Below are 27,363 nucleotides of genomic sequence, written 5' to 3'. Positions count from 1 at the left end.
TGGCTTTGCAGTTGCTTATTATTACAACAAAGACATCAGTAACCATTTAAAAGAAGGTATAGCTAGGTGTCTGTTTTACTGATGTGATAAAGTTACTTTTTCATTGTTATAACTAATGGAATGTAAGTTATTTTGGGGGGATAATCAAACAGTCTAACATTAATCTGAATTTCAGCTCAGCATGACAATATACAAGTGGATCTACAGCAAGTTAGACAATCTTTTCCAAAGACTACAAAATTCAAATCACTTTATACAAAGGAGACTTTGAAAAGAAGTATGAATGAAAATGGAAAATTCAGCTAAATACCACAATTTCTACATCATTTTATAATTTTGTTTCTAAATGTCATCTCCTGGAAACTTGAGGAATCACAGACTAACTCATTTGATTTTTAACTGAACAGCATTATTTATTTATTATTTATAACCTTTTAATTTTGCTTCTCTAAGATAAAATAAAAAAGCCATCACTGAAAGGTTTTCTCCCCTCCCCAGCGTAATTGTCAAATAGAACAACAAATAATAGCTCGTAATAACAAGCAATAAAACAAGCAAAGATTTGAAAAACAGAGAAAAATTCTTTATGTTTAATGTAATTTAAGTCTTCTAAAGATACAGTTTCTCAGCCTGTCCAATGTCTGGGCCAATTACTATTAAGGGCAGTCATAACAGGGAATAAGGTCATCAAAACATATTGAATTAACTGTAAAATAAGACTATTATATATAAGAATCATAATTAGTTAATGGGTACTGTTTTTTCTCCTTTGGACTAATTATCTTTCTTTTTTCTTTTATATTTTATTATAGTTAGCATCATGCTGCTATTCCTGCAAGTCCTGAACAAGCATGGGATGTGAATATTATACTCCTAAATAAATGAATTGCCTAATTTCCTGTGACCATCTATACATACTCCATCTTCAAAAGTTATATCCATATCCTATCATAAAGGAGACAGAAGCCTTCTCTCCAGTATGCATGGCATTTCTGGACAATGCAACTGTGGCCCTGGCACTTATTTCCATGAAGAAAGTCTTTGCCATTCTCTGGCATTCATCATTTGACAAAAGCAACTATTTTTTTTATCAGTCAGCTCTTACTGATCTTACTAGCAGTGACCGTGGAATCCTTAAGGGCCCATTAAATTGCTGAAGAAGGAAGCTAAGATGAAGGACCTGCCACCCCAAATTCATGTGCTACTTGGCCTAGCTATCACTACCCTAGTACAAGCTGTAGGTAAAAAAGCAGATTGCCCACAGTTATGTACATGTGAAATCCGGCCCTGGTTTACACCTCGATCCATTTATATGGAGGCATCTACAGTGGATTGTAATGATTTAGGTCTTTCAAATTTCCCAGCCAGACTGCCTGCTGACACACAGATTCTGCTACTACAGACTAACAATATTGCAAAAATTGAATACTCCATAGACTTTCCAGTAAACCTTACTGGCCTGGACTTATCTCAAAACAATTTATCTTCAGTCACCAACATTAATGTAAAAAAGATGCCTCAGCTTCTTTCTGTATACCTAGAAGAAAACAAACTTACTGAGCTGCCTGAAAAATGTCTGTCTGGACTAAGCAACTTACAAGAACTCTATATTAATCACAACTTGCTTTCTACAATTTCACCAGGAGCCTTTATTGGCCTACATAATCTTCTTCGACTTCATCTCAATTCAAACAGATTGCAGATGATCAACAGTAAGTGGTTTGAGGCTCTTCCCAATCTGGAGATTCTGATGATTGGGGAAAATCCAATCATCAGAATCAAAGATATGAACTTTAAGCCTCTTATCAATCTTCGCAGCCTGGTTATAGCTGGTATAAACCTCACAGAAATACCAGATAACGCCTTGGTTGGACTTGAAAACTTAGAAAGCATCTCTTTTTATGACAACAGGCTCATTAAAGTGCCCAATGTTGCTCTTCAAAAAGCAGTAAACCTCAAATTTTTGGATCTAAATAAAAATCCCATTAACAGAATACGGAGGGGAGATTTTAGCAATATGCTACACTTAAAAGAGTTGGGAATAAACAATATGCCTGAGCTGATTTCCATCGACAGTCTTGCTGTGGATAACTTACCAGATTTAAGAAAAATAGAAGCTACTAACAACCCCAGGTTGTCTTACATTCACCCAAATGCATTTTTCCGGCTGCCCAAGCTGGAATCACTTATGCTTAACAGCAATGCCCTTAGTGCCCTGTACCAGGGTACAGTTGAATCTCTGCCAAACCTCAAGGAAATCAGCATACACAGCAATCCTATCAGGTGTGACTGTGTCATCCGTTGGATTAATATGAACAAAACCAACATTCGATTTATGGAGCCAGAGTCACTGTTTTGTGTGGACCCGCCCGAATTCCAAGGCCAGAATGTGCGGCAGGTGCATTTTAGGGAAATGATGGAAATCTGTCTCCCTCTTATAGCTCCTGAGAGTTTTCCTTCCAACCTGGATTTAGAAGCTGGGAGTTATGTTTCCTTACACTGTAGAGCTACTGCAGAGCCACAGCCTGAAATCTACTGGATAACACCTTCTGGTAAAAAACTCTTGCCTAATACTCTGACAGATAAGTTCTATGTCCATTCTGAAGGCACACTTGACATAAGCAGCATCACCCCAGCAGAAGGGGGTTTGTATACCTGCATAGCAACTAACCTGGTGGGTGCTGACTTAAAGTCTGTTATGATCAAAGTGGATGGCTCTCTTCCCCAGGATAACAATGGATCCTTGAATATTAAAATAAAAGATGTTCAGGCCCATTCAGTTCTGGTGTCTTGGAAAGCAAGTTCTAAAATTCTCAAATCCAGTATTAAGTGGACAGCCTTTGTCAAGGCTGAGAATTCCCATGCTGCCCAAAGTGCACGAATACCATCTGATGTCAAGGTGTATAATCTTACTCATCTGAACCCAGCAACTGAGTATAAGATTTGTATTGATATCCCCACCATCTATCAAAAAAGCAGAAAACAATGTGTAAATGTCACCACAAAAGGTTTGGACCCTGATCAAAAAAAGTATGAAAAGAATAACACCACAACATTTATGGCTTGCCTTGGAGGCTCTCTGGGGATTATTGGTGTGATATGTCTTTTCAGCCTCCTCTCTCAAGAAGTCAACTGTGATGGACATAACTATGTAAGGAATTACTTACAGAAACCAACCTTTGCATTCAGTGAGCTTTACCCTCCTCTGATCAACCTCTGGGAAACAGGCAAGGAAAAAGGTACAGCACTGGAAGTAAAAGCAACTGTTATAGGTGTGCCAACTAACATGTCCTAAAAACAACCAACTAAATCTACTTCAAGGAAAAACTCAAGACGGTGGCTGTACTTAAAAAAAAAAAAAAGGCAGAGAAATATTACTTTGCAGAAAGAAGTTTAAGCTTCACCAGTGCTGCTCCTGACCAATGGACATATGTACAAGTTTGGCATTTTAATTAACTGGCTTCAAAGGGTACTGTGGCAACCAAATAAATCCATTTTCTAGAACTTTCATGTAACTTTTCTGTCTGGACTACAGTTAAAGTGGACAAAAACATTTCTGTATTTTTTTTAAGTATATAAGAATAGTTGAACTGAGCAATACCTCCTCCTGTGTTGTATTACACATATTAGCCACGAGTTTTTGCAGTGACCCGATAAACTTGAATTGACACGTGGTGTAATAAAATGGACAAATTCTGTAGAGTAGACACAGTGAGTATGTGGACCTCTTTTATAAGGAAAAATACATTTTGGATTAAAATCAGTTGCTTTTGTCTTGTTTTTGTTTCTAAATAAAGAATAATTTCTGGGAAATATCATCTGACCAGATATTTAAATGACAGTGTTTTCAAAAGTGTTTTTCTATATTGAAATTTGGAAGTCTAAGAGTAAGACACTTTTACTGGGTGTAACTACATGTTTATAATGCACAAAAATGGATCTTGGAAGGCACTTTATCAATACTGAACAGCAATAATGATATTGTACTTAACCCCTTATTGACAAAAACAAATTCTCTAGGAAATTATGTATTCACTTAAAGATTTTCTTAACAAGAAGCTTTTGGAGTTGCTGCTGCTGCTAAGTCACTTCAGTCGAATCTGACTCTGTGCAACCCCATAGACGGCAGCCCACCAGGCTCCTCTGTCCCTGAGATTCTCCAGGCAAGAACACTGGAGTGGGTTGCCATTGCCTTCTCCAATGCATGAAAGTGAAAAGTGAACGTGAAGTTGCTCAGTTGTGTCCAACTCGTAGCGACCCCATGGACTGCAGCCTACCAGGCTCCTCCACCCATGGGATTTTCCAGGCAAGAGTACTGGAGTGGGTTGCCATTGCCTTCTCTGAAGCTTTTGGAGTAGATTTAACTATTAGGTTCACGTAATATAAACCCAATATTTAAGGAACTGAAAGTCTTATTTTAATAATTGGCAGTAACTCAATATTAAGCTGCTTGCTTTGTAGAAAATATCACCAAATCTCAGTAGGACTTACCTAGGTGTAATTTTCAAATCTTGTTGTGATTGTAAACAGTTAATGACACTGCAATAACAAGCCAATAACCTAATACTCTTCTATATTGCAAATACAGCAAGAAAACAATATATTCTATATGACCCCCAAAGAAGAAGGTTTATATAATTGTGTAGCAACTTACCCAGTTGGTATGGACTTAAAGATAGTTATGATCAAAGTGGATGGTTCTTTATCCCAGGATAACAATAGATTTTAGAATTTTAGGAGACTACAATTTTCTGAGACTGGAATTTTTAAGTTTAATCTTAAGATATACAGAATTGATAGTAGAAGTTCCAGAGTTAAACAGAAATTTAAGAGGGCTGTTTTACTAATGAAAAGATTCTGAGACTAATTTAGAATAAAAGAAAAAAAAAAGTGCAGTTCTCTATGACAATGTTTAAGGCACCTAAAGGAATGCAGGTTAAAAAATCGAGAATCATTGAGATACTAATATTTGTAATTTAGAATCTTATAAAAAAAATACAAGAATTTTACCTGGAAAAAACTACCAAGATTTTTTAAGGCTTTAATCACATTTACAAACAAAAATCCATAGTTCTACACCCAAAAATTTATCTATGTACAAATAAAACATCCTGAAACTATTAAAAAAAAAAAAAAAACAAATCACCAACAGTAATATAAGCCTTACTTTCTATATGCAAATTTCTTATCTCTACAAGGCTTCCTTGTTAATTGCTACTTTAACTGTTCATCATCAATTGCTTAATCGTTCTTATAGAAGCTTCCTTCTTACTACCAACATGTCACTGGCCTGTAAACATTTCTAGCACTGAAGTCATATCAACATATTTGTTAACACTAGACATTTGCTTTTGTGATAGCACTAACAGTATCTAATTAAATCCAAGCTGTTAATGCAATACTTGAAAGTAATTGTTATGAATTCTTTAATACAAAAGGACAAACTGTGTTAATTTTACCACAAACAAAATATGAAACTTGCTAATTCAGTGTGTTTCCCAAACACAAATTTTACAACCTGATGAATCACTATCACAGAGAGGCTGACATTAGAATTTATCAGCAAGACATGCTCATACATCACAAGAGGTTTCAGCACTATGGACGGAGCTTTTTAAGAGCCAGGCTATTTATCAAAAATATAGGAGCTGAAATATGACCTGATAGGATGCAGGTACTGTATAGGTCAGCAAGAACTTGCTTAGGTACCTTGTATATGTCTATCTGCATGAAGAACTATAACAAACATATGGGGAAGCTGAGAATCCATTTCAAGCTACATTTTTCTTACAGAAATTGCAGTAAATAGGTACTCTGAATAGATACCTTACAGTGAGCACAGAAATGAAGTATTTATGTTACAGCTGAATAAATACAGATGCTCAAAGCAAATCATGATCCTATTTCCTTGCTCAAATTTTAATCTAAATTTCCAGTGGTGGGGAGGGGGAAGACATTTGCTTCAACAACAGAATGGCACTTCATACTCCCTATGTTACCTCCTAAAATTCACATAAAATTAACTAACCACTGAACAGAGTACTCAATGCATGTAACTTACAGTTTGGTGATACTATATGAATACAAATGAAAACTTTTCCTATAATACATAAAACTCCAAAGTTTATATCTCTATGGATGCCAAATGGCCCCCTCACTTGGCATAAAGGAAAACATTTGTTAGAAAAAAAATAATTTATAAATTACACTACAAAATAAATCCCAATTTTTGGAAAACAAGAATGCCTAGTTGAATACAAAACTGCATACAAACAACGTGGTGTAAAATGTGTAACTGTCAACAAAGCCATGTAACAATATGTGACATATGACCAGTCATGTGTGACCATTTTGCTTTGCAAGAAATGAAATAGATTTATGATACATACATCAGTCCTTTAATACTTATCACAGTACTTAAATTTTATTCTAATTAGATTAAAAATTAAGCAAAATTACATAACAGTAAGCATAATTTCAAGATTATAATTCCTTAGTTTATTCATTTAAATATATTTGCTTTTGTTTATATTCAATATATATGTATTATATGGCTATTAGTCACTGGAAAAATAGAAGTGAACAGGACAAATTCACACCATTAAGGGGCTTCTATTCAGCTGGACTGCATTATGATAATGTATCACTGCTTTCAAAAATACATGTTAACTGTTACCTAGTGGAAACCCAGTTTCAATCCACACCTTCACAGAATGGTTATATTCAGAAAATCAATTTTTTTCATTTGGTCTAAAATGTTTTATTTATCACATGTTGATATAGGAACTTAATTCTATTATTGCTCTTAATACACATACACACTAGCCTAACACCATCCTCAGACTAGTTAACATCAAGATGCCTGTCTGCTTACCATAAATTATTTCAAAGCACAGAAACATAGATAACTATTATCTTTCCCCTATTCTCAACACAGATTAATTGCTCAAGAAATATGAGGAAGTTAAATTCAAGAAGGTAAATCTACCACTGCCAAAATGTTTATGTATTTTATGAGGAAGACCAACTGACCCTATCCACTCTTATAAAATCTTACCACAGCTATGAATAGCATTTTCATAGATTAGCCTTTTACATGAAAAATTAGAAGTGATAGGTGAATAACCAATAAAGCAAATAAAACAACTAAAATTATATATCTCCTTTAAAAAATGTTCTCACAGCTATCACAAGTAGCTGAAAAGAATTCTCATTGTATATGTAACTATCAAGAACATCTTTTGGTTCACCACAATGCTGACTTTCTAGGAGATGGGGAATTATTAATAGTAATTATATTGTGGCTACATGTTCTTTGATTCATCCTTTGTTTTTCTGTATCTCTGTAAATTTCCAAAACAAAATCTAACAAATAAGTAAAAAGTTTTTTTTTTTTCCAAAACATATGATTATCCTAGGCAATTTAGAATATCAAACACCCAAAATGGTCATTTGGGAATAAATCTAAACAGAAAGACTAAAATGATTTTCTCTTTAAATGTTAGTATTTTCACCCTTAGTTTTGCAGTCTTTAATCATTATAATCTTATTTTACCCCGACAGATGAATTGTCCATTAGGCTGTTGCTTAGGAGCATGGCAGTATTATACTACAAACAAATAGCCATGATTCGAAATCAAAAACAGCCTAGAATCAAAATGTTATAATCAGTATCATGGAGGTCTGGAAAAAGAAAGAATCTGACTCTAAACAATGCAACAATGACCACTTTTCTGTGTTAACTTGACAAGTGAGAACTTTATCTATTGTTAAGGCTGGCCACCAAATTAATTTATATTATTTCTCTGAGGCAAGGGAAAAATAAAACACTTTTTATCCACAGAAATACAATGGAAAAATCTGAGTTAATTTTTATTACCATGGTCTGTATATCCACTAAAGTATCCAAAATTAAAATAAAAATTTTAATTCCAATTAAAATATTAAAGTATTAACATACTATAAATTCCAATAAGTATTAAAATACAAAATTTAAAGAATAATAGTCTATTAAAATATAGATTATTACTAAAATCTGGCCTAAACATTCCATTAATGATATAGCAAAGGTCCTCTTGAATTGACTAAGAAGCATTCAGCATTCTCAAGTGAGAAGACACATGAAATTTGGAACCCATGTAAACGATACATTACCTTTTTATTCTTACTAAAAATAGACAAACCCATATAGACATGAATTTACTTACTCTAGTTCAGTTACACATACATCAGAGAACGCTTAGCTTATCTTCAGAAAAAGCCATAAGGTCAATATCAAATAAGGGGTTAGGTATATGACAGATACATTGATATAGCTTTCTCTTAGAAGTAACATGAGGTATTTAAGTAAGTAATGACTTAGGAACAAATTTATCACATATAACTTCAATATTAGTGTAATGTGGTCCAGAAAAACAAAGCATAAAAATATGAATTGTGGCTGACCTCAGCAAGTCTTCCAGAAGGATGAACTGTTCTGATATTTGAAGTTTGCATAGTGCTTAGTGTGTATATCTTTTCTAATTCTGATATATCTTCAAGAAACTAATAGAACTCTGTGACCATTTTAAGAAAAATCCAGCTTCTCGCTAAAACATATAGTTCAGTGTCTGAAGGTGTTGATTCAACATTCAGTTGTGATATTCATTTACAATGTTTACCAGCCTCTGGAACAAATAATGGAGTAAACCTTGGACATAAGTTGACCCTCCTAATCCTAGAATAGAGAGAATCAGACAGTAATAAAATAACCTCCCTGTCATCTGTGGTAACAGATTCAAGGTCGATAAAGACAAATAGTTCTTAAACCAACAGAGGTGTCATTATTACAGGAATATGATCAAAGAGCTTACCTTACCTGCAGTTCAAGAAGCAATGGTTAGAACTGGACACGGAACAACAGACTGGACCAAATTGGAAAAGGAGTACATCAAGGTTGTATACTGTCACCAGGCTTATTTACCTTACACGCAGAGTACATCATGTGAAATGCTCGGCCAGATGAAGCACAAGTTGGAATCAAGATTGTCGGGAGAAATACCAATAACTCAGATATGCAGATGATACCACCCTTACGGCAGAAAATGAGGAACTAAAGAGCTTCTTGATGAGAGTGAAAAGGCTGGCTTAAAACTGAACAGTCAAAAAATGAAGATTGTGGCAACTGATCCAATCACTTCCTGGCAAATAGATGGGGAAACAAGAGAAACAGTATCAGACTTTATTTTCTTGGGCTCAAAAATCACTGCAGATGGCAACTGCAGCCATGAAATTAATAGATGCTTGATCCTTGGAAGAGAAGCTATGACCAACCTAGACAGCAATTAAAAAGCAGAGACATTACTTAGCAAAGGTCCATATAGTCAAAATTATGGTTTTTCTAGTAGTCATGTATGGATGCAAGAGTTGGACCATAAAGTAAGCTGAGCACCAAACAATTGATGCTTTTGAACCGTGGCATTGGAAAACACTTGAAATTCCCTTTGACTGCAAGGAGATCCAACCAGTCCATCCTAAAGTAAATCAATTCTGAATTTTCACTGGAAGGACTGATGCTGAAGCTGAAACTCCAATACTCTGGCCACCTGATGTGAAGAACTGATTCATTGGAAAGACCCTGATGCTGGGAAAGATTGAAGGCAAGAGGAGAAGGGGATGACAGAGGATGAGGTGTTTGAATGGTATCACCAACTCGACAGATATGAGTCTGAGCAAGTTCCAGGAGCTGGCGATGGACAGGAAAGCCTGACATGCTATAGTCCATGGGATCTGCAAGGAGCCGGACATGACTAGTAACTGAACTGACTGATGTTCAAAGACACCAAAAGAGTTCTTCAGAAGAATACTATATAAACTTAAGTTCACTATCAAAACTTGGATTAAAGACAGATATCTCTGGTAAACATCCCTTTAATAATGATTACAAGGAGGAGTCAGTCATATGTTTAAGAAAAGAACCAAAAATCATGTCTAGAAATAACTTTTTAAGGTTTCTGGAATTCCCATCCCTGTTTCTTAGGTAGTTGCCAAAAAAACCAACATTCATATATTGATATGATTTTCATATTAAATTCCTTATTTTATCAGAGTTTAGAAAACATATTTATATATAAAATGTATTAATTTATAAGATTATGTGATTCTAACTAACCAACCCAAACCTGTGAGTATAAAAATAAGAACTCTTCAATAGAGAAAAGAATCCACCTGCAATGCGGGAGAACTGGGTTCAATTCCTGGGTTGGGAAAATCCCCTGGAGAAAGGAAAGGCCACCCACTCCAGTATTTTGGCCTGGAGAATTCCATGGACTTAAGTCCATGGTGTCACAGAGTTTGACACGACTGAGCAACTTTCACTTCACTCAATAGAGAAAAGATTAAACATAGGACAAAAATCATCTATTTCTTTCTCTATCAAAATCCTCATGTGCACACATTCATAGAGATTTAATAGGCTGCATTGAAAAATTCAGTTACATCAAAAACAACTGTGTCAGGGTAAGGGAAGTTAGGTTTTTCAAACAATGGATTACGTGCATCTCAGTCCAGGCTCAGGCCTGAAATCACAATGTAATGCTTGAGAGATTTTCCTGGCAAATATAACGTATAGCAACTAATGGAAATATCATTAATAACATTATTGCATTTGAACAGGTATACATCATAGTTCCTTGAGTAGCAAGGTAAAAACTAGAAAGGAATACTACTTACTGAATGGTGAATATGTACCAGACTAAAAATGTGCTATGGTCATAGTAAATCCACTCTGGATCTAAAGGAGAAGTGGTGTGGGGAAAAATGAACATTTCCCATCTTTCTGTGTATCACGCATACTGACGGATGGACAGGCTCACTCTCCTGCTGTGTCTCCATATTTGCGTTCCTCTGTCTCTGTCTCTCTCTCACACACACACGCACACACACATATTTACATTAATTCAATTTTCATGAAATACTTGTGGGTTCAGTGCTAACACTCCCATTTTATAAATCATTCTCAGAGAAGTAATTTTCTTTTCCAAGATAATAATGATATAGACCAGAAAAAAATAAACAAAAGACAAAATATCATAGAGTAACAGTCAGATACTCTTCTGGCATGCCATAACTCACAAAAAAAACTAAAAGGTGGTGTTTTAAGGAGGGACTATATATCAATAGTATACCAGATTCATTAATTGTGCTTATCATCTAACTATCTCCATAAATATATTCATTTTCATATTCCTATCACAGTTTTGCATGAACAATTGGTGTAAAGGGCTCAATTTGCCAACTGTGTTACTGCTTACCAAAGATAGACTGTGAGCACTGGTTTATCAACCACACATAGACAGACAAAAACCCAAAGACCTGTATATATTCTTATAAATTAAACTATTAAGTCAGCATATTCACTAAGTACTCACTGGCTGAAAGATACTTCTGTGACTTTTGTTGTTGCTTATTTGTTGCTAAGTCATGTCCTACTCTTTTGTGACCCCATGAACTACAGCCCGCCAGGCTCCCCTGTCCATGGGATTTCCCAGACAAGAATACTGGAGTGCATTGCCACTTCCTTCTCCAGGGGATCTTCCTGACCCTGGGATCAAACTCACATCTACTGCTTGGCAGGCAGAATATTTACCACTGAGCCACCTGCAAAGCCTGAAAGGTACTTTAGGGACTTATAAGACTTTCCTATAATTATTTCCATGCATCCATTTCATGATCCTATGTATAGTCCTCTTTTTCTATCCCATTACAGAAAAGTGCAGAATAGTCAGTTACCTGTGCTATCTGCTTTCTGACTCTAGCTTAGGTTTGTCATACATGATAACTCAGACGACACCAACCTTATGACAGAAAGTGAAGAGGAACTAAAGAGCCTCTTGATGAAAGTGAAAGAGGAGAGTGAAAAAGTTGGCCTAAAGCTCAACATTCAGAAAACGAAGATCATGGCATGTGGTCCCATCACTTCATGGCAAATAGATGGGGAAACAGTGGAAACAGTGTCAGACTTTATTTTTTGGGCTCCAAAATCACTGCAGATGGTGACTGCAGCCATGAAATTAACAGACGCTTACTCCTTGGAAGGAAAGTTATGACCAACCTAGACAGCATATTAAAAAGAAGAGCCATTACTTTGTCAACAAAGGTCTGTATAGTCAAGGCTATGGTTTTTCCAGTGGTCATGTATGGATGTGAGAATTGGACTGTGAAGAAGGCTGAGCGCCGAAGAATTGATGCTTTTGAACTGTGGTGTTGGAGAAGACTCTTGAGAGTCCCTTGGAGCGCAAGGAGATCCAACCAGTCCATTCTAAAGGAGATCAGTCCTGGGTTCTGTGGAAGGAATGATGCTAAAGCTGAAACTCCAGTACTTTGGCCACCTCATGCGAAGAGTTGACTCATTGGAAAAGACTCTGATGCTAAGAGGGATTGGAGGCAGGAGGAGAAGGGGACGACAGAGGATGAGACGGCTAGATGGCATCACCAACTCGATGGATGTGAGTCTGAGTGAAATCTGGGTGTTGGTGATGGACAGGGAGGCCTGGCATGCTGTGATTCATGGGGTCACAAAGAGTCGGACACAACTGAGCGACTAAACTGAACATAATTCTCACCTTGAAAGGAGGTACATATAGAATAAAGCTTAAGGGGTAAATCTTTTCAACTTTCTGCCAACATGCCCATCTTCATGTATATTAATGCCATAAACATCAGCAGCTTAGGGATTATAAGTAAATGGACTCTGACAGAGTTTAGTTTAGCTTTGCTGGACAACTTGTAGTCTATTACAAACCTCTGGTTCTGAGGAGTTCTAACATATGAATTAGGATTCATGAATTGGTTCTGAGGAGTGCTAATAAAGAATTTGTTCTAGAGGATTAAAAACTACTTAACATAGATTAGGTAACATGGATTGTTTGTTGATAAATGGGGCAGCAAAAAATATTAAGCAAAAACTTGAGACTATCAATTTTAACCATGAGATTAAAATCTTCAGATGTCCATTTATGAAGTGGATCTTCTGTATGTCCCAGTGGAAGAAATAAAATGATTCATTAAAAGAAGTGAACATTTGCATAGATTAGTGAGTTTCTATGGAATTAAATTGGCATGCAGATTTTATATGTGGAGAAGTATCTCAGAAATTTAATGAGTGCTAATTGTGCTTGCAAATATATCAAAGTCACTATGCTGAACCACGTTCTCATTCTACAGATACTACTCCATTTTGATTTTCTTTTTTAATGAATCATTTGTATGTAAGAACTCCTTTGCTACTATAACAATAGCAAAGTTTCTATACAGCGAAGGTGTGGCCCGTGTTTTCATTCATACATGAATCTTACCCATGCCCTCTTCATTACTGAGGATCGGCTATGTGCCAGACATGGTATTAGCTACTAGAGATGCAATATTGCCTATGATAGACAAATTCCCTGACATTATAAAGCTTATAGCCTATAGGTTGGAGAAGGAAATGGCAACCCACTCCAGCATTCTTGCCTGAAGAATCCTAGGGATGGAGGAGACTAGTGGGCTGCTGTCTATGGGGTTGCACAAAGTCAGACACAACTGAAGCAACTTAGCAGCAGCCTATAGGTAGATACCAACAAATGAATCTGGTAATTGCAATACAGGTTAATAACATTATGATAGGCATGGGGATATCTTACACATACGTTGGGTATGGATTATTATAAAGAAGGCAAGAAAGGGTTCTAACAACTGAAACTGCCTTTACACAATCTCCCAGTTAAAAAGCGGAGGAATGTTGGGAACAGGCTAGGGACAGTGTAAAGATCACAACAGGCTGAGGATTTTGAATAGCAACAGCATGCTGAGTAGCTGGGTGAAAGTTCTAAGAAGGAAAAAAAGCTGGAGCTAGCTTCAAAAAGATAGATGAAGACATGGGTTAAAAAAAAAAAAATCAAACCTTATTTGGTACCAAACATGGTGGAAACTAATATTCTGGGGGGAAAAGCTTTGGCCAAATTTAAAACACCGGAACTAATTTCTAAAGTTACAAATGTTAGTTTTGCGTGTTTCACTCCTCTCTCTGTCTATAACAAAGCCACAGGTTCTCATCCAATGCCTTTCTTAGTCCTCCATCGTTGGGAATATTGAGAAGACGTGGGAAATAAAAGAGAAAAGGAAACAGAGATACAGGAACACTGTCTGTACTACTCCTCAGGTCTCCCTAATCTGAAACCATACATATACACATAGTGTCTCTCTCAAGACACAAGCAAATACTCAGGCACACAGTATGCATGTTCAGAGTAAGTACAGCCCATTAGATGCAAGGTATTCTATTTTCAGATATAAAAAAAAATACACCTTCTCTGACATTAACAAAGGGTAAAAATGTTACTCCAGATCTCCACTGTTTCCCTAAAGAGGAAATAAATGAAAGACAGTTTTGTACACAGAAACCCATGTAATGTAAAATTAGGGTTTATTTGTTTGAACTTAAGACCAATACAGTTCTATTTCCACTGTCAGGTATATTTCTCAGAAATTTCACAGATATGTTACATAGAGTTTAATAGGAATAAAAACAGATTTAGAAACACCAGGAAATAACAGTGGTCTCAATTCAATGGATTATGTTTTCTACCATATCATACATAGTTCTAACTGGATCTCATAGATATCACTTTCCTCAGATAATACAAAAAAGAATTACTCTCCTATATGTTTCGAATTGAGACCTTGAACTCAAAATACCTTAAAGTAAGAAAGAGCACTGTAGGTAGAAATACTGACCTACATGAATTGGACGCTCATTCTATAACTGAGCACTCTTAAGGAGAAAATTTTATGAAGATTGTCTAATACAAGTCTAATCTATATTACCATAAAAGTGAATTATGTCAATAAATTAAAGTTCAACCTTGAAGATGTACTTAAAATTTAAGAGGAGGTAAACATTAATAGATATAGACATAATAAATAAAAATATATACATTAGCATAAAATTTCAGAAATAGTTTTGGTGTTAAATTTTCTCAAAAAGGTTTTGGGGAACTGTGATACAAAGACTATTAAGTTAATTACTTTTCAATCCTTACATATCTTTTGTTTGAAAACTTTGTTGGAAGTTTATAACCTGAAAATGAAGGGAATATTCCAAATATAAAATAAAATGGGTAAAAACACATCTACCTTCCCATGATATTTTAAGTATTTCTGGATATGCCCAGAAAGACTTCCACAACACTCTGAAATGAGCTCCTAATTATGAAGAGTGCACCGACTCACCATGGTGAAGGTGTCTGTTTCATTTCACTCTGGTATGGTTAACAGAGAAGAGCCATAGCCTTTAAACAAATGATACTAAATAAGTGTAATGACAGAGCGATGTTTGTTTTATTGATAAGAGTAAACTCTGCCCCAGTGCTAGCCTGTAGTACTCAGGCCAACTGTCTTTCAGTGTGAATACTCATGCTGGGTAACAGTATGTATGTGGCTCAACACAAACTCTTATCTCATTCTGGAAAAAATAAGTCAAGTTTTAGTTTCACTGAAATCAGAAAGTATGAAATACTAGAAACTTTATGAGATCAGTAGCCCCAGATGTTAGAACTAAAGTTACAATCTTAAATGTATGAAGATATCACAAACCTCTGATTACATATTTGTCAAGTACTTTTTAAGACATAAGATATTTTCATGTGTAACATGAATTATATGTATTATGTATATTCTAGCATTTGAATATATCATCCACAGCTACTCTGATGTTATAAAAATTATGCTAACCTACTTTGATGAATTATTGGTCCCAGCAATGGAGATATTAAATAAAATTATCAAATTTGCAAATCCATTGCATCTTTCCCCTGATCCAAAGTGAACACTGTTAAAAACCTGTGGGCGCTTTCACAGTGGCAATGGGCTTATCAATAAAGATTTTTGCTATAGTGGGAAAAGCCAACCCTATGGAGTTTTTATATTAAACCTCTCCTAAATATCTCCTTGATTTGAAATCCTAAACTTATCATAATGTCACATTATTCTTTAAAATATTTTAAAGTACATAATTTTATACTATTTACCTTAATATGTTTTTATTACTAAAGTAACATGTAGTTATTATATAAAATCAAAAACTTCAGAAAAGAGAGCCCCATATTCATGTCTCCCTCTTAAAAAAACCTGTCATTCTATTTTTCATGAAGTTTATAGGATCTCTGACTCTACTACCTTCACTTTTAGTACAGACTAGAGGTGCCCAGACTGGAAAAGTGCCATGAACAACCTCCAGTCTCAGGATGAAAGATGACTTCACTGCTCACTCCATCATCTCCTCACCCAGCCCCCAAATCTCCCAATGATATGACTGACAGATGTTACCATCCTCCCTATATCAGTCCCTTATATACCAGCCTATTATATTTTTGTCAAGCTTTAGGAGTAAAAAGGTTTTTATGCTCATGTTCAACTGAGAATTCCCTTCTCTAGTTTTTATCAGTTTTATTTTAGGAAGCAAAAAAAGGAATGAATTTAATATATGTACTACAGGGCAGCCCCGCAAAGCTGATCATGCTATCATGTCCCTATGTGTTCTTTGCTCCACACTGAAGAAATCTATGCCTTTAAAGTTATTTAGGTCACTCTATTATGGAGATGATACAAGTTATTAAAGTCTCTCTTAAAATATAGTACCAGAAACAGAACATGACCATCTAGATGTCCTAGGCTATCTTCATTTAGTTGAGGAGCAGTATTGACAAAATTCCTGCATTAGTCTCAACTGAGAGCAGCACTGACTCTATGTAGACAAGGTTCATCATTTCTGATGCCAAGTCAGGTAGTTAGCAGCACCACCAATACACCATTGCCAGCATTTAGTAAATGCTAAGCCCTAGCAGTGGAGAAGGCAATGGCACCCCACTCCAGTACTCTTGCCTGGAATATCCCATGGATGGAGGAGCCTGGAAAGGTGCAGACCACGAGGTTGCTGAGGGTTGGATATGACTGAGCAACTTCACTTTCACTTTTAATTATCATGCATTGGAGAAGGAAATGGCAACCCACTCCAGTGTTCTTGGCTGGAGAATCCCAGGGACAGGAGAGCCTGGTGGGCTGCCGTCTATGGTGTCACACAAAGTCAGACACGACTGAAGTGACTTAGCAGCGGCAGCAGCAGCAAGCCCTAGCAGATGTATAAACTAATGAATTCCTAAGAGGAAGATAATATCAGCAGCCCAATTTCGTATATATGTGGGAACATTCAGGTTTAGAAAATTTAACTGACTTACCACGTCTTTTCTAGTAAGTTTTAATGGGCAATGGTGGGAGGGATTCAGTCTCCATGTAAAAGCAAACTGACAGATTGTCAGTTTGGTATTCAAAACCTGAAAGATGATGCTGTGAAAGTGCTGCACTCAATATGCTAGCAAATTTGGAAAACTCAGCAGTGGCCACAGGACTGGGAAAGGTCAGTTTTCATTTCAATCCCAAAGAAAGGCAATGCCAAAGAATGCTCAACTACTGAACAACTGCACTCATCTCACATGCTAGTAAGTAATGCTCAAAATTCTCCAAGCCAGGCTTCAGCAGTATGTGAACCATGAACTTCCAGATGTTCAAGCTGATTTTAGAAAGGCAGAGGAACCAGAGATCAAATTGCCAACATCTGCTGGATCATGGAAAAAGCAAGAGAGTTCCAGGAAAAAACATCTATTTCTGCTTTATTGACTATGCCAAAGCCTTTGACTGTGTGGATCACAATCAACTGTGGAAAATTCTGAAAGAGATGGGAATACCAGACCACCTGACATACCTCTTGAGAAATCTGTATGCAGGTCAGGAAGCAACAGTTAGAACTGGACATGGAAAAACAGACTGGTTCCAAATAGGAAAAGGAGTACATCAAGGCTGTATATTGTCACCCTGCTTATTTAACTTCTATGCAGAGTACATCATGAGAAACGCTGGGCTGGATGAAGCACAAGCTGGAATCAAGATTGCCGGGAGAAATATCAATAACCTCAGATATACAGATGACACCACCCCTATGGCAGAAAGTGAAGAGGAACTAAAAACCTATGGATGAAACTGAAAGAGGAGAGTGAAAAAGTTGGCTTAGAGCTCAACATTCAGCAACTAGGATCATGGCATCCGGTCCCATCACTTCATGGGAAATAGATGGGGAAACAGTGGAAACAGTGTCAGACTTTATATTTTTTGGGGGGGGGGCTCCAAAATCACTGCAGATGGTGACTGCAGTCATGAAATTAAAAGACACTTACTCCTTGGAAGGAAAGTTATGACCAACATAGATAGCATATTCAAAATTAGAGACATTACTTTGCCAACAAAGGTCTGTCTAGTCAAGGCTATGGTTTTTCCCGTAGTCATGTATGGATGTGAAAGTTGGACTGTGAAGAAAGCTGAGTGCCGAAGAATTGATGCTTTTGAAGTGTGGTGTTGGAGAAGACTCTTGAGAGTCCCTTGGACTGCAAGGAGATCCAACCAGTCCATTCTGAAGGAGATCAGTCCTGGGTGTTCATTGGAAGGACTGATGCTGAAGCTGAAACTCCAATATTTTGGCCACCTCATGTGAAGAGTTGACTCATTGGAAAAGACCCTGACACTGGGAGGGATTGAGGGCAGGAGGAGAAGGGGACGACAGAGGATGAGATGGCTGGATGGCATCACCAACTCAATGGACATAAGTTTGGGTAAACTCCGGGAGCTGGTGATGGACAGGGAGGCCTGGCGTGCTGCGATCATGGGGTCGCAAAGAGTCGGAGACGGCTGAGCTCCTGAACTGAAATGAACTGTAAACTTTGGAATTTATCATACAAACTGATATCATCTCTTAGATAAGAGTCACAAAGTAGGTAGTAAAAGTAAGTATTATGATAACTTAATTAACATCAGCAATTATCATGTCAAGTTAAAAGCAGTCACAACCTAAAAGTTGAGAGTTGTTTTACTCAGTGGAATTTTTAGGACTTTAAGCCTGGGAGACAGCCCCTCAAGTGACCCTGAGAGAACTGTTCTGAGGAGGTGGGGGAAGGGAGTCAAGTTATATAGAAGTTTGTAACAAAGGGCAAGTAGTCTGAGTATCAAAAGGGTTTTGTGAATTAAAGAAAACCAGATATCCCAAGTTAAGGAATTTAGCACTTTTCTATGTATAGGAAGATGCAGGAGCCTAGGCTCGCTGAAATTATGCCTTTTGTATATTCCTTTCACATGTATCTCAGCTGTCTGGGGCCAGCATCTTGTGTTTTTCACTTCCTGTGTTCCTCAGTGCTCACCATGGGGAGTGGCTGCAGCCTGGTGGCTGCCTCATCAGAGGTATTGTTCTCCTTCATGGATGTCCTTAGGGCTCAGAAAGTCACATTTGGAGGGTGAAAATCACTGAGGAATGTGAAATCTTTGTGTACTGATAAGGCAGGAGTACTGCACTTCTCAATCTTAAGAGCAGAAAATGAAGAATCACTGTAGTTAGAAATAGGATTTTATTGATAGCATACTTTTAGAAGTAAAACCTGACACAACCTAAGCAATTAAAAATATGAACAGAGCAAGTGTACCTCCTGAACGCCATGGTCATTAGAGAAACTGATAGAATTACAAGACTTTTAGTCACCACAAAAAAGACAATCCCCAAAACAAAACTAATGAAAGGTATTCTGACACATCATTATTATTTCATTGCTTAACTTACTTACAGTAATCTAACCCAATCATGAGTTAAGAGGATACTGAGTAAGAAATTATAGATGAGAATAAGTAAAGTTGCTTTTGTTTACCTATTGACTTCTAAACTTGTTTTTAACTGTGTTCCATATTAAAGTAAATATAATACATTATGACACACACATAAATAAAATGAAAGTTTCATGAAAATTTTAACTGTGCAAGTCAAACTCAGTATATTTTCTACTCTATTCTAGTTCTTTTTTTAATTAAAAAAATTGCTGAATGATTTTTAATTATTAATTGACTTTCAGTTCAGTTCAGTTCATTTCAGTCACTCAGTCATGTCCGACTCTTTGCAACCCCATGAATCACAGCACGCCAGGCCTCCTTGTCCATCACCAACTCCCAGAGTTTATTCAAATTCATGTCCATAGAGTCAGTAATGCCATCCAGCCATCTCATCCTCTGTCGTCTCCTTCTCCTCCTGCCCCCAACCCCTCCCAGCATCAGAGTCTTTTCCAATGAGTCAACTCTTCACATGAGGTGGCCAAAGTACTGGAGTTTCAGCTTTAGCATCAGTCCTCCCAATGAACACCCAGGACTGATCTCCTCTAGAATGGACTGGTTGGATCTCCTTGCAGTCCAAGGGACTCTCAGGAGTCTTCTCCAACACCACAGTTCAAAAGCATCAATTCTTTGGTGCTCAGCTTTCTTCACAGTCCAACTCACATCCATACATTACCACTGGAAAAACCATAGCCTTGACTAGACAGACCTTTGTTGGCAAAGGAATGTCTCTGCTTTTGAATATGCTATCTAGGTTGGTCATAACTTTCCTTCCAAGGAATAAGTGTCTATTAATTTCATGGCTGCAGTCACCATCTGCAGTGATTTTGGAGCCCCCCAAAATAAAGTCTGACACTGCTTCCATTGTTTCCCCATCTACTTCCCATGAAGTGATGGGACCAGATGCCATGATCTTCAGTTTCTGAATGTTGAGCTTTAAGTCAACCTTTTCACTCTCCTCTTTTACTTTCATCAAGAGGCTTATTTAGTTCCTCTTCACTTTCTGCCATAAGGGTGGTGTCATCTGCATACCTGAGGTTATTGATATTTCTCCCGGCAATCTTGATTCCAGCTTGTGCTTCATCCAGCCCAGCGTTTCTCATGATGCACTCTGCATAGAAGTTAAATAATCAGGGTGACAATATACAGCCTTGACATACTCCTTTTCCTAGTTGGAACCAGTCTGTTGTTCCATGTCCAGTTCTAACTATTGCTTCCTGACCTGCATATAGGTTTCTAAAGAGGCAGGTCAGGTGGTCTGGTATTCCCATTTTTTCCACAATTTATTGTGATCCACACAGTCAAAGGCTTTGGCATAGTCAATAAAGCAGAAATAGATATTTTTCTGGAACTCTCTTGCTTTTTCCATGATCCAGCGGATGTTGGCAATTTGATCTCTGGTTCCTCTGCCTTTTCTAAAACCAGCTGGAACATCTGGAAGTTCACAGTTCACATATTGCTGAAGCCTGGTTTGGAGAAATTTGAGCATTACTTTACTAGCGTGTGAGATGAGTGCAATTGTGTAGTAGTTTGAGCATTCTTTGGCATTGCCTTTCTTTGGGATTGGAATGAAAACAGACCTTTCCCAGTCCTGAGGCCACTGCTGAGTTTTCCAAATTTGGTGGCATATTGAGTGCAGCACTTTCACAGCATCATCTTTTACAATTTGAAATAGCTACCAATTGGTTATAATTTGCCATTGGAAAAACAGTAAACACCTACTAGTACCCATGGTTAGAAATAAGTCATAAATGAAGAATTATTATGGAATTGACATTTAGCTCCTCTTTTTATAGTTATTAGTTCAGTTTAATTTTATTTCTTCAGTCAAGATAATAAGGGAAAAGGAGAAGAGAGGAAAAGATGGCAACGGCAGCTATTGAAAGGTTACTATGGGAAGGGATTGAGGAGAGAAGGGCAGGTTACATATACATTTAGGCTCAGAAAATTTTAATAACTTGCCCAAGGAAGGGTTGGGCTTAAAACCTGAACCAAAGTTTGTAATTTTTACATGCATTAGAGAATAGTCTAGAGGAATATAGTTTATATTTCTAAAATGCATCTGTCTGATAATATTGTACAAAAACACTCTTAAAAAAATCTTAAAATATTTACATCAGTATCAAGTGAAGTGAAGTGAAGACGTGAAGTGAAGTCGCCTAGTCGTGTCCAACTCTTTGTGACCCCATGGACTGTAGCCTACTAGGCTCCTCCCTCCATGGGATTTTCCAGGCAAGAGTACTGGAGTGGGGTGCCATTGCCTTCTCCAGGGGATCTTCCTGACCCAGGGATTGAACCCGGGTCTCCCACATTGGAGGCAGACTCTACCATCTAAGCCACCAGGGAAGCCACCATTAAATCAGTATTTACCAGATAAACTTTATATGCTGCTGCTGCGTCGCTTCAATCGTGTCCAACTCTGTGTGACCCTATAGACGGGAGCCCACCAGGCTCCCCATCCCTGGGATTCTCCAGGCAAGAACACTAGAGTGGGTTGCCATTTCCTTCTCCAATACATGGAAGTGAAAAGTTAAAGTGAAGTTGATCAGTCGTGTCCGACTCCTAGTGACCCCATGGACTGCAGCCCACCAGGCTCCTCCACCCTTGGGATTTGCCAGGTAAGAGTACTGGAGTGGGAGATTTCTAAAAAAGAATGCATGCTGGTAGATTCCCTGGCTATCCCTGGGAATGTTTTCCTGAGTTCCATTCAAGAAGGAGTGGTACATTCATTTCCTAGCACTGCCACAAGAAAGTACCACACAGCCTTCTCCTCATTGTCTATACTCAAATCTTCCAGTTTCTCTTATGAAGTATCAGTCATTGGACCAATTTGATTACATCTGCAAAGACCTTATTTACATTTACAGGTACTGGGGTTAAGATTTAAATATATCTTTTCTAGGGACACAATTCAATCCACTACAAGCAGATAGAATGGATACATCTAGGATGTGAACTAATTAACTCTTGTGAAAATTTGAAAGTTGTAAAGATATAAGGGGTAGGTTCAACTTTGAATGGCAATAAGGTATGGGTAAAACACTGTGAAACTTAATCGGTTCTTGATAACTTTTACAACGGTATGACAAACATGCAAACGAAAATAAAGTTCAATTAATTTTCAAGAAGGATTCATTTTATGTTCAATTTATATTAATTATCATGCTAAAAGAGCCATTTAGATGCCTTATTTTTTTTTCTGTTTTAAGTAAGGAATTTTTAAAATCATTGTTTATTCAGTTGCTGATCATCCATTTCACCATTTCCTAATCATGGCAAAAAAAGATCTTAAGCGGGAATTAAAATTTTCCATCATGCAAAACAAAACTTATACAAAATACTGGCACGTAGCTTTATATACTTAGGAAGATCAATTTTTTTTTTTTTTCCATTTCACACTTTCAGACCACATTGCTCAAAGTAAGAAAAGGCAAATGTAATCAAGCTTGATAAGCCAAGACACAGGCAAATGATAGGAAAAAAAAATTTGATTTGAGGAGTAAAGATATTAAATTACCACCTCAATGCTGTGAATAATAAAAGCACAGAGTCAAAAGCAATTCAATTTCTTAAGACCAAGAGGTATTTCAACAGCTTTCCCAAAGATCAGAAGTCAGTGTTGAAATTTTGTGAGAACTTTAATATGAATAAGTTAAGAAATTATACTTTTAAAAATCTCACTTCGAAATACAGTTGGAAAACAGATAGATTCACTGCACCTTTGTATAAACCTACTTTAAAATACAAAAATGTACTCCATTCATTCTTTTCAATGTATTTGGTGAATGTGGATAATGTCATATTGCCTAGAGTAATCTTGATGCCTGTGTTCTGTTGGAGGAAACAGGATCCCTCTGGCTAAAGGTTTTCCTTTGCTTTTGTCTGTTCAGCACTAGCACAAGTAGGGTGACAGTCTCATAAAGAAAATACCCAAAAGCACTCACTTTACCCAGTGACTTGGCATCTCTCCAGCACTGATACTTCGTGCCCTACATTAACGGCTGGTGCCAGAGGACCAAAGAAAGAGGGAAATAGTGAGCCTCTCTGTTTATTTGTGGTAGGTACTTTTTATTACTTGGCAATATAATTCATTGCTCTTTATATAAATGCTAACCCTTCTTAAATTTTAATAGTCATCCATAAACAAACAAATGATATCACTTGCTCCAAGTTAGGTGTAACTTATAGATGGATAACTCTGCAAAGTGACTTGCAGTAAATTAAAATAGTCCAGAAGGAAAAGTGGAACATAGCTAGAAAAAGATGAGAGATAAGAGATAACTTATTTGTAAAACCCTTTAAGGCAAAAGAGAACTGCTTGCATCTATGTTTTAGGGGAAAAAAAATCTTGAAAGTTAGGATGCATTCAAGTACCACAAATATAGCAGAACATACCATTCTGCTAAATACATTTTAGCTGACATGATTTTAAAAATGGAACTCCATCGAAAACTTTATGTAAATTTCTATTTGGCTATTGTGAGGGGAAAAAAATGAATATGACGATCATTTGATGTCAAGTATTTCATGAAAAGAAAAGATAAATCTGGTATTTTCATCTTTTTCCTATTTACATTGTACACTGAAGAAGAATTTTTGGAACTGAGTTAATAAAAGGCTAAATTAAGACAGAATTTTAGTGCTCTGGGAACCTCAGCAGCACTATTACCCAAAGGCAAGAAGCCTAAATGATTCTATAAACAGGTAATAAACCATAACAATGGCCAGAGACTGGGCTAGGTTGGTATTTCTTTGTTCACTGGTATTTACTAAGAAATTAAAATGTTAAAAGCTTCAGGATATACAAAGATGAACCAGATATGTACTTGCCCTGCAAGAGTTTAGAAAATTATCTATGGTGAGAAAAACTATGCAGGAGGAAAGACAGGTAAGAAATACTACAGCAATTAAGTAGCTTCCAGATGTATTTGGTGAAAATTCCAAGATAATAGTAATTAAACTGATCCTGATATGCAAGATAACCATCTCCCTTATCTGAAAACTTGTTCTTTTGTAACAGAAGACACATAAAATAGTGCCTGCTCTCTTTATAAAAATAGCAATAAATCTTCATTTTCTACAATACAAAAATAATTTTTCCTCTGAATTAAAGTATCCTATTTTAAGCTGGGAAAAAAGAACACCTGTTAAGATATATTTCACCTGCTGAAATGCTTCATCTCACAATTCCCCAGCAAAAGGAAAAACTAGATAATTCTTTTATCTGACAAGATGGCCTTATGCTATTGACACTATTGCTTCAAAAACTGAAACTCTCATTTTATTTCTTCAGTAACCTTCTAGCTTCCTATTGTCTCATCTACTAAACACCAGGTACCGTTACAATTCAATTTCCTATTTTGTGATTTTATGTAGTACAATGGGCTTCCCAGGTGGTGTAGAGGTAAACAAGCTACCTGCCAATGTAAGAGACTCAAAGGACATGGGTTTGATTCTTGGGTCAGGAAGAGGCCCTGGAGTAGGAAAGGGCAACCCACTCCAGTTTCCATGCCTAGAAAATTGCATAGACAGAGAAGCCTGGCAGGCTGCAGTCCATGGGGTTGCAAAGAGTCAGACATAACTAAGCACGCACACATGCAAGTACAATGAACAGGAATAAAGAAAAAATAAAAGCAGAAAAAAGGAGGAAAAACATGAACAGAGCACATTAATGCTGAAAAAGTGAAATACAAGAGACCAAAAGGCAAGGTAAGAAAAAAGGCACCAAAAACAGGCAGAGTTGGAGGGAGAGAAGGAGACAGACTGAGACTTGGAACGTTGAGAGGACAAAGCCCTCTGTCCACTTGACGTGTTAGCTTATTTGTCCTAATTAAATGTTGGCTTTTCTCTGTTATCACCTGCTCCCCACTGCCCTTTAGAAAATTGGTTGGCAAAGGCAGATATGACACTAAGGGCAATGACCAAAGGCTAATACGAACCTTTTGGAAAGGATCACATATTCCTCAGCCCAAGTGGGTCAATACTAGAAGCTTTCTGTTTGTACATGCAATCTATAGGGTTCTGAAATATAAACAGAATTCAAAGTCATAGCTGCATGCCTTTCAAAGATACTAAACTTCACTTAATATTATAGATTTGCTGTTGGACAAACAGAAACTTGGAACACAACTGATGAGAAAGCTAAAATATATATAATTAATTGGGCAGGGTTGACATAAGTTAACAGGGGCAAGGCATTTTGGCCAGATGGCATTTTGCAATTTTGGAAATATTTGAACTTCTCACAAATGTTACAGGATGTGAGAACTGAAAATGCTTCCATCTGCCTAAATTAAAGGAACTATTGCTCTTCATTCATGCTAATGATGATTCTGTGCTGTTCTCCAAGTTATTAAAACTACTCGGCTACTTGAGAAGAAAAATTGTCCATTCTTCCCCTGAAAGGGTAATTTTAAAGACTCTTGGGTAAATGGCTGAGTGACAAAGCAAAGCAAAATTTAGTATCATTGAAGGAACAATTAGAAATTTTCTCTTATCTACTCTGCTTACAACAGAGGAATATATCTACTCCACATAGTATAGAACTTGGATGATAAAATGGAATAAGAATCATGGTGGGTAAAAAGTATGCCTTTTTATTGACATGTACACAGTACAACGGTGCCAGCATAGGACTAGCACTCAGATCTTCTGACTGTTACTCCAATAATCTCAACGCTGTGTACCAGTATCCATAAATTCTGACATATTTACTGAGAGGAAGCAAAAGAGAGAATATTAACTCAACTAATTTTTTTCTAGTGGTACTACTACATTCCAAATCTATACCACTAAGATTAAATGTTAAAGTCTTAGATATAATTAACTGACTAGAAATAATACTTTTTAAAAATGAGAATTTTGCTCCCTTATATACCTCCACACCCCCAAAAAGTTTGCTCAAAATATAATTTTGTCACAACTTTGCTAAATCACATACTGAACTTTCCAAGTGGAGTTAGTGCTAAAGAACCTGTGCGCCAGTGCAGGGGATGCGGGAGACACTGGGTCAATCCCTGCGTTGAGAAGACGCCTTGGAGGAGGCATGACAACCCACTCCAGTATTCGTGCCTGAAGAACCCCATGGACAGAGGAGCCTGGCAGGCTGTGGTCCATATGGTCATAGAGTTGGACACAACTGAAGCAACTTAGTACTCACGCATACACATACGGTAAATTTTAAGTGCTGAAGCACACAGTATACTATGACTATGATTATACTGTTTCCTATACAGTTTTGGACTCCCTTCAGATAATGACTTTTTTTTTTTCAGTTACTTTATTTTCAATGTACCTAGAACATTTCATTCTCAAATTCTATACAGAACAATAAATCTGCTAACATCTCTTGCCTAATATAGTATCCATTCCATTCTCTGTATCATTGTGGGTTGATGTTTTCTTTTTATTCCTTATTGGTATTTTAGTGACATTTCAAGGAGAGAAGATAAATGCATGTGATCAATCAACCATATTTAACAAGGAACTAGAGATTGATTTTTAATGCCTGCATGCAACACTGAGATATTAACAGATGTTGGCAAATGCCAAGAGCCATGAAAGACGGAGTATCATTACAATAAGTAGGTATGGAAGAATTTACTGATTGCAAAAGGGTTTAGATTACTGAGGAAAATAAGAGATTTAAAA

The 27,363-nt window shown here is 36.8% G+C and overlaps 2 protein-coding genes across 4 annotated transcripts in view; one reads left to right on the top strand and one right to left on the bottom strand.

Moving 5' to 3' along the window:
• LRRN3 (leucine rich repeat neuronal 3) overlaps nt 1–3,816 on the top strand; it is a 40,340-nt gene extending 36,524 nt beyond the window's left edge. The window contains exon 2 of the mRNA XM_040260169.1: nt 813–3,816. Within this exon, the coding sequence (XP_040116103.1) occupies nt 1,172–3,295 (2,124 nt within the window). The 5' untranslated portion in view covers nt 813–1,171 and the 3' untranslated portion in view covers nt 3,296–3,816. The remainder of the gene's footprint in view (nt 1–812) is intronic.
• IMMP2L (inner mitochondrial membrane peptidase subunit 2) overlaps nt 1–27,363 on the bottom strand; it is a 957,053-nt gene that overhangs the window by 498,846 nt on the left and 430,844 nt on the right. The window lies entirely within an intron of this gene.

This window comes from Oryx dammah, unplaced genomic scaffold, assembly GCF_014754425.2.
Source record: "Oryx dammah isolate SB20612 unplaced genomic scaffold, SCBI_Odam_1.1 HiC_scaffold_18, whole genome shotgun sequence".
Classification (NCBI taxonomy): Eukaryota; Metazoa; Chordata; class Mammalia; order Artiodactyla; family Bovidae; genus Oryx; species Oryx dammah.
The sequence above is the reverse complement of the archived record's forward strand: the minus strand, read 5'-3'. Positions and strand labels throughout refer to the sequence as shown.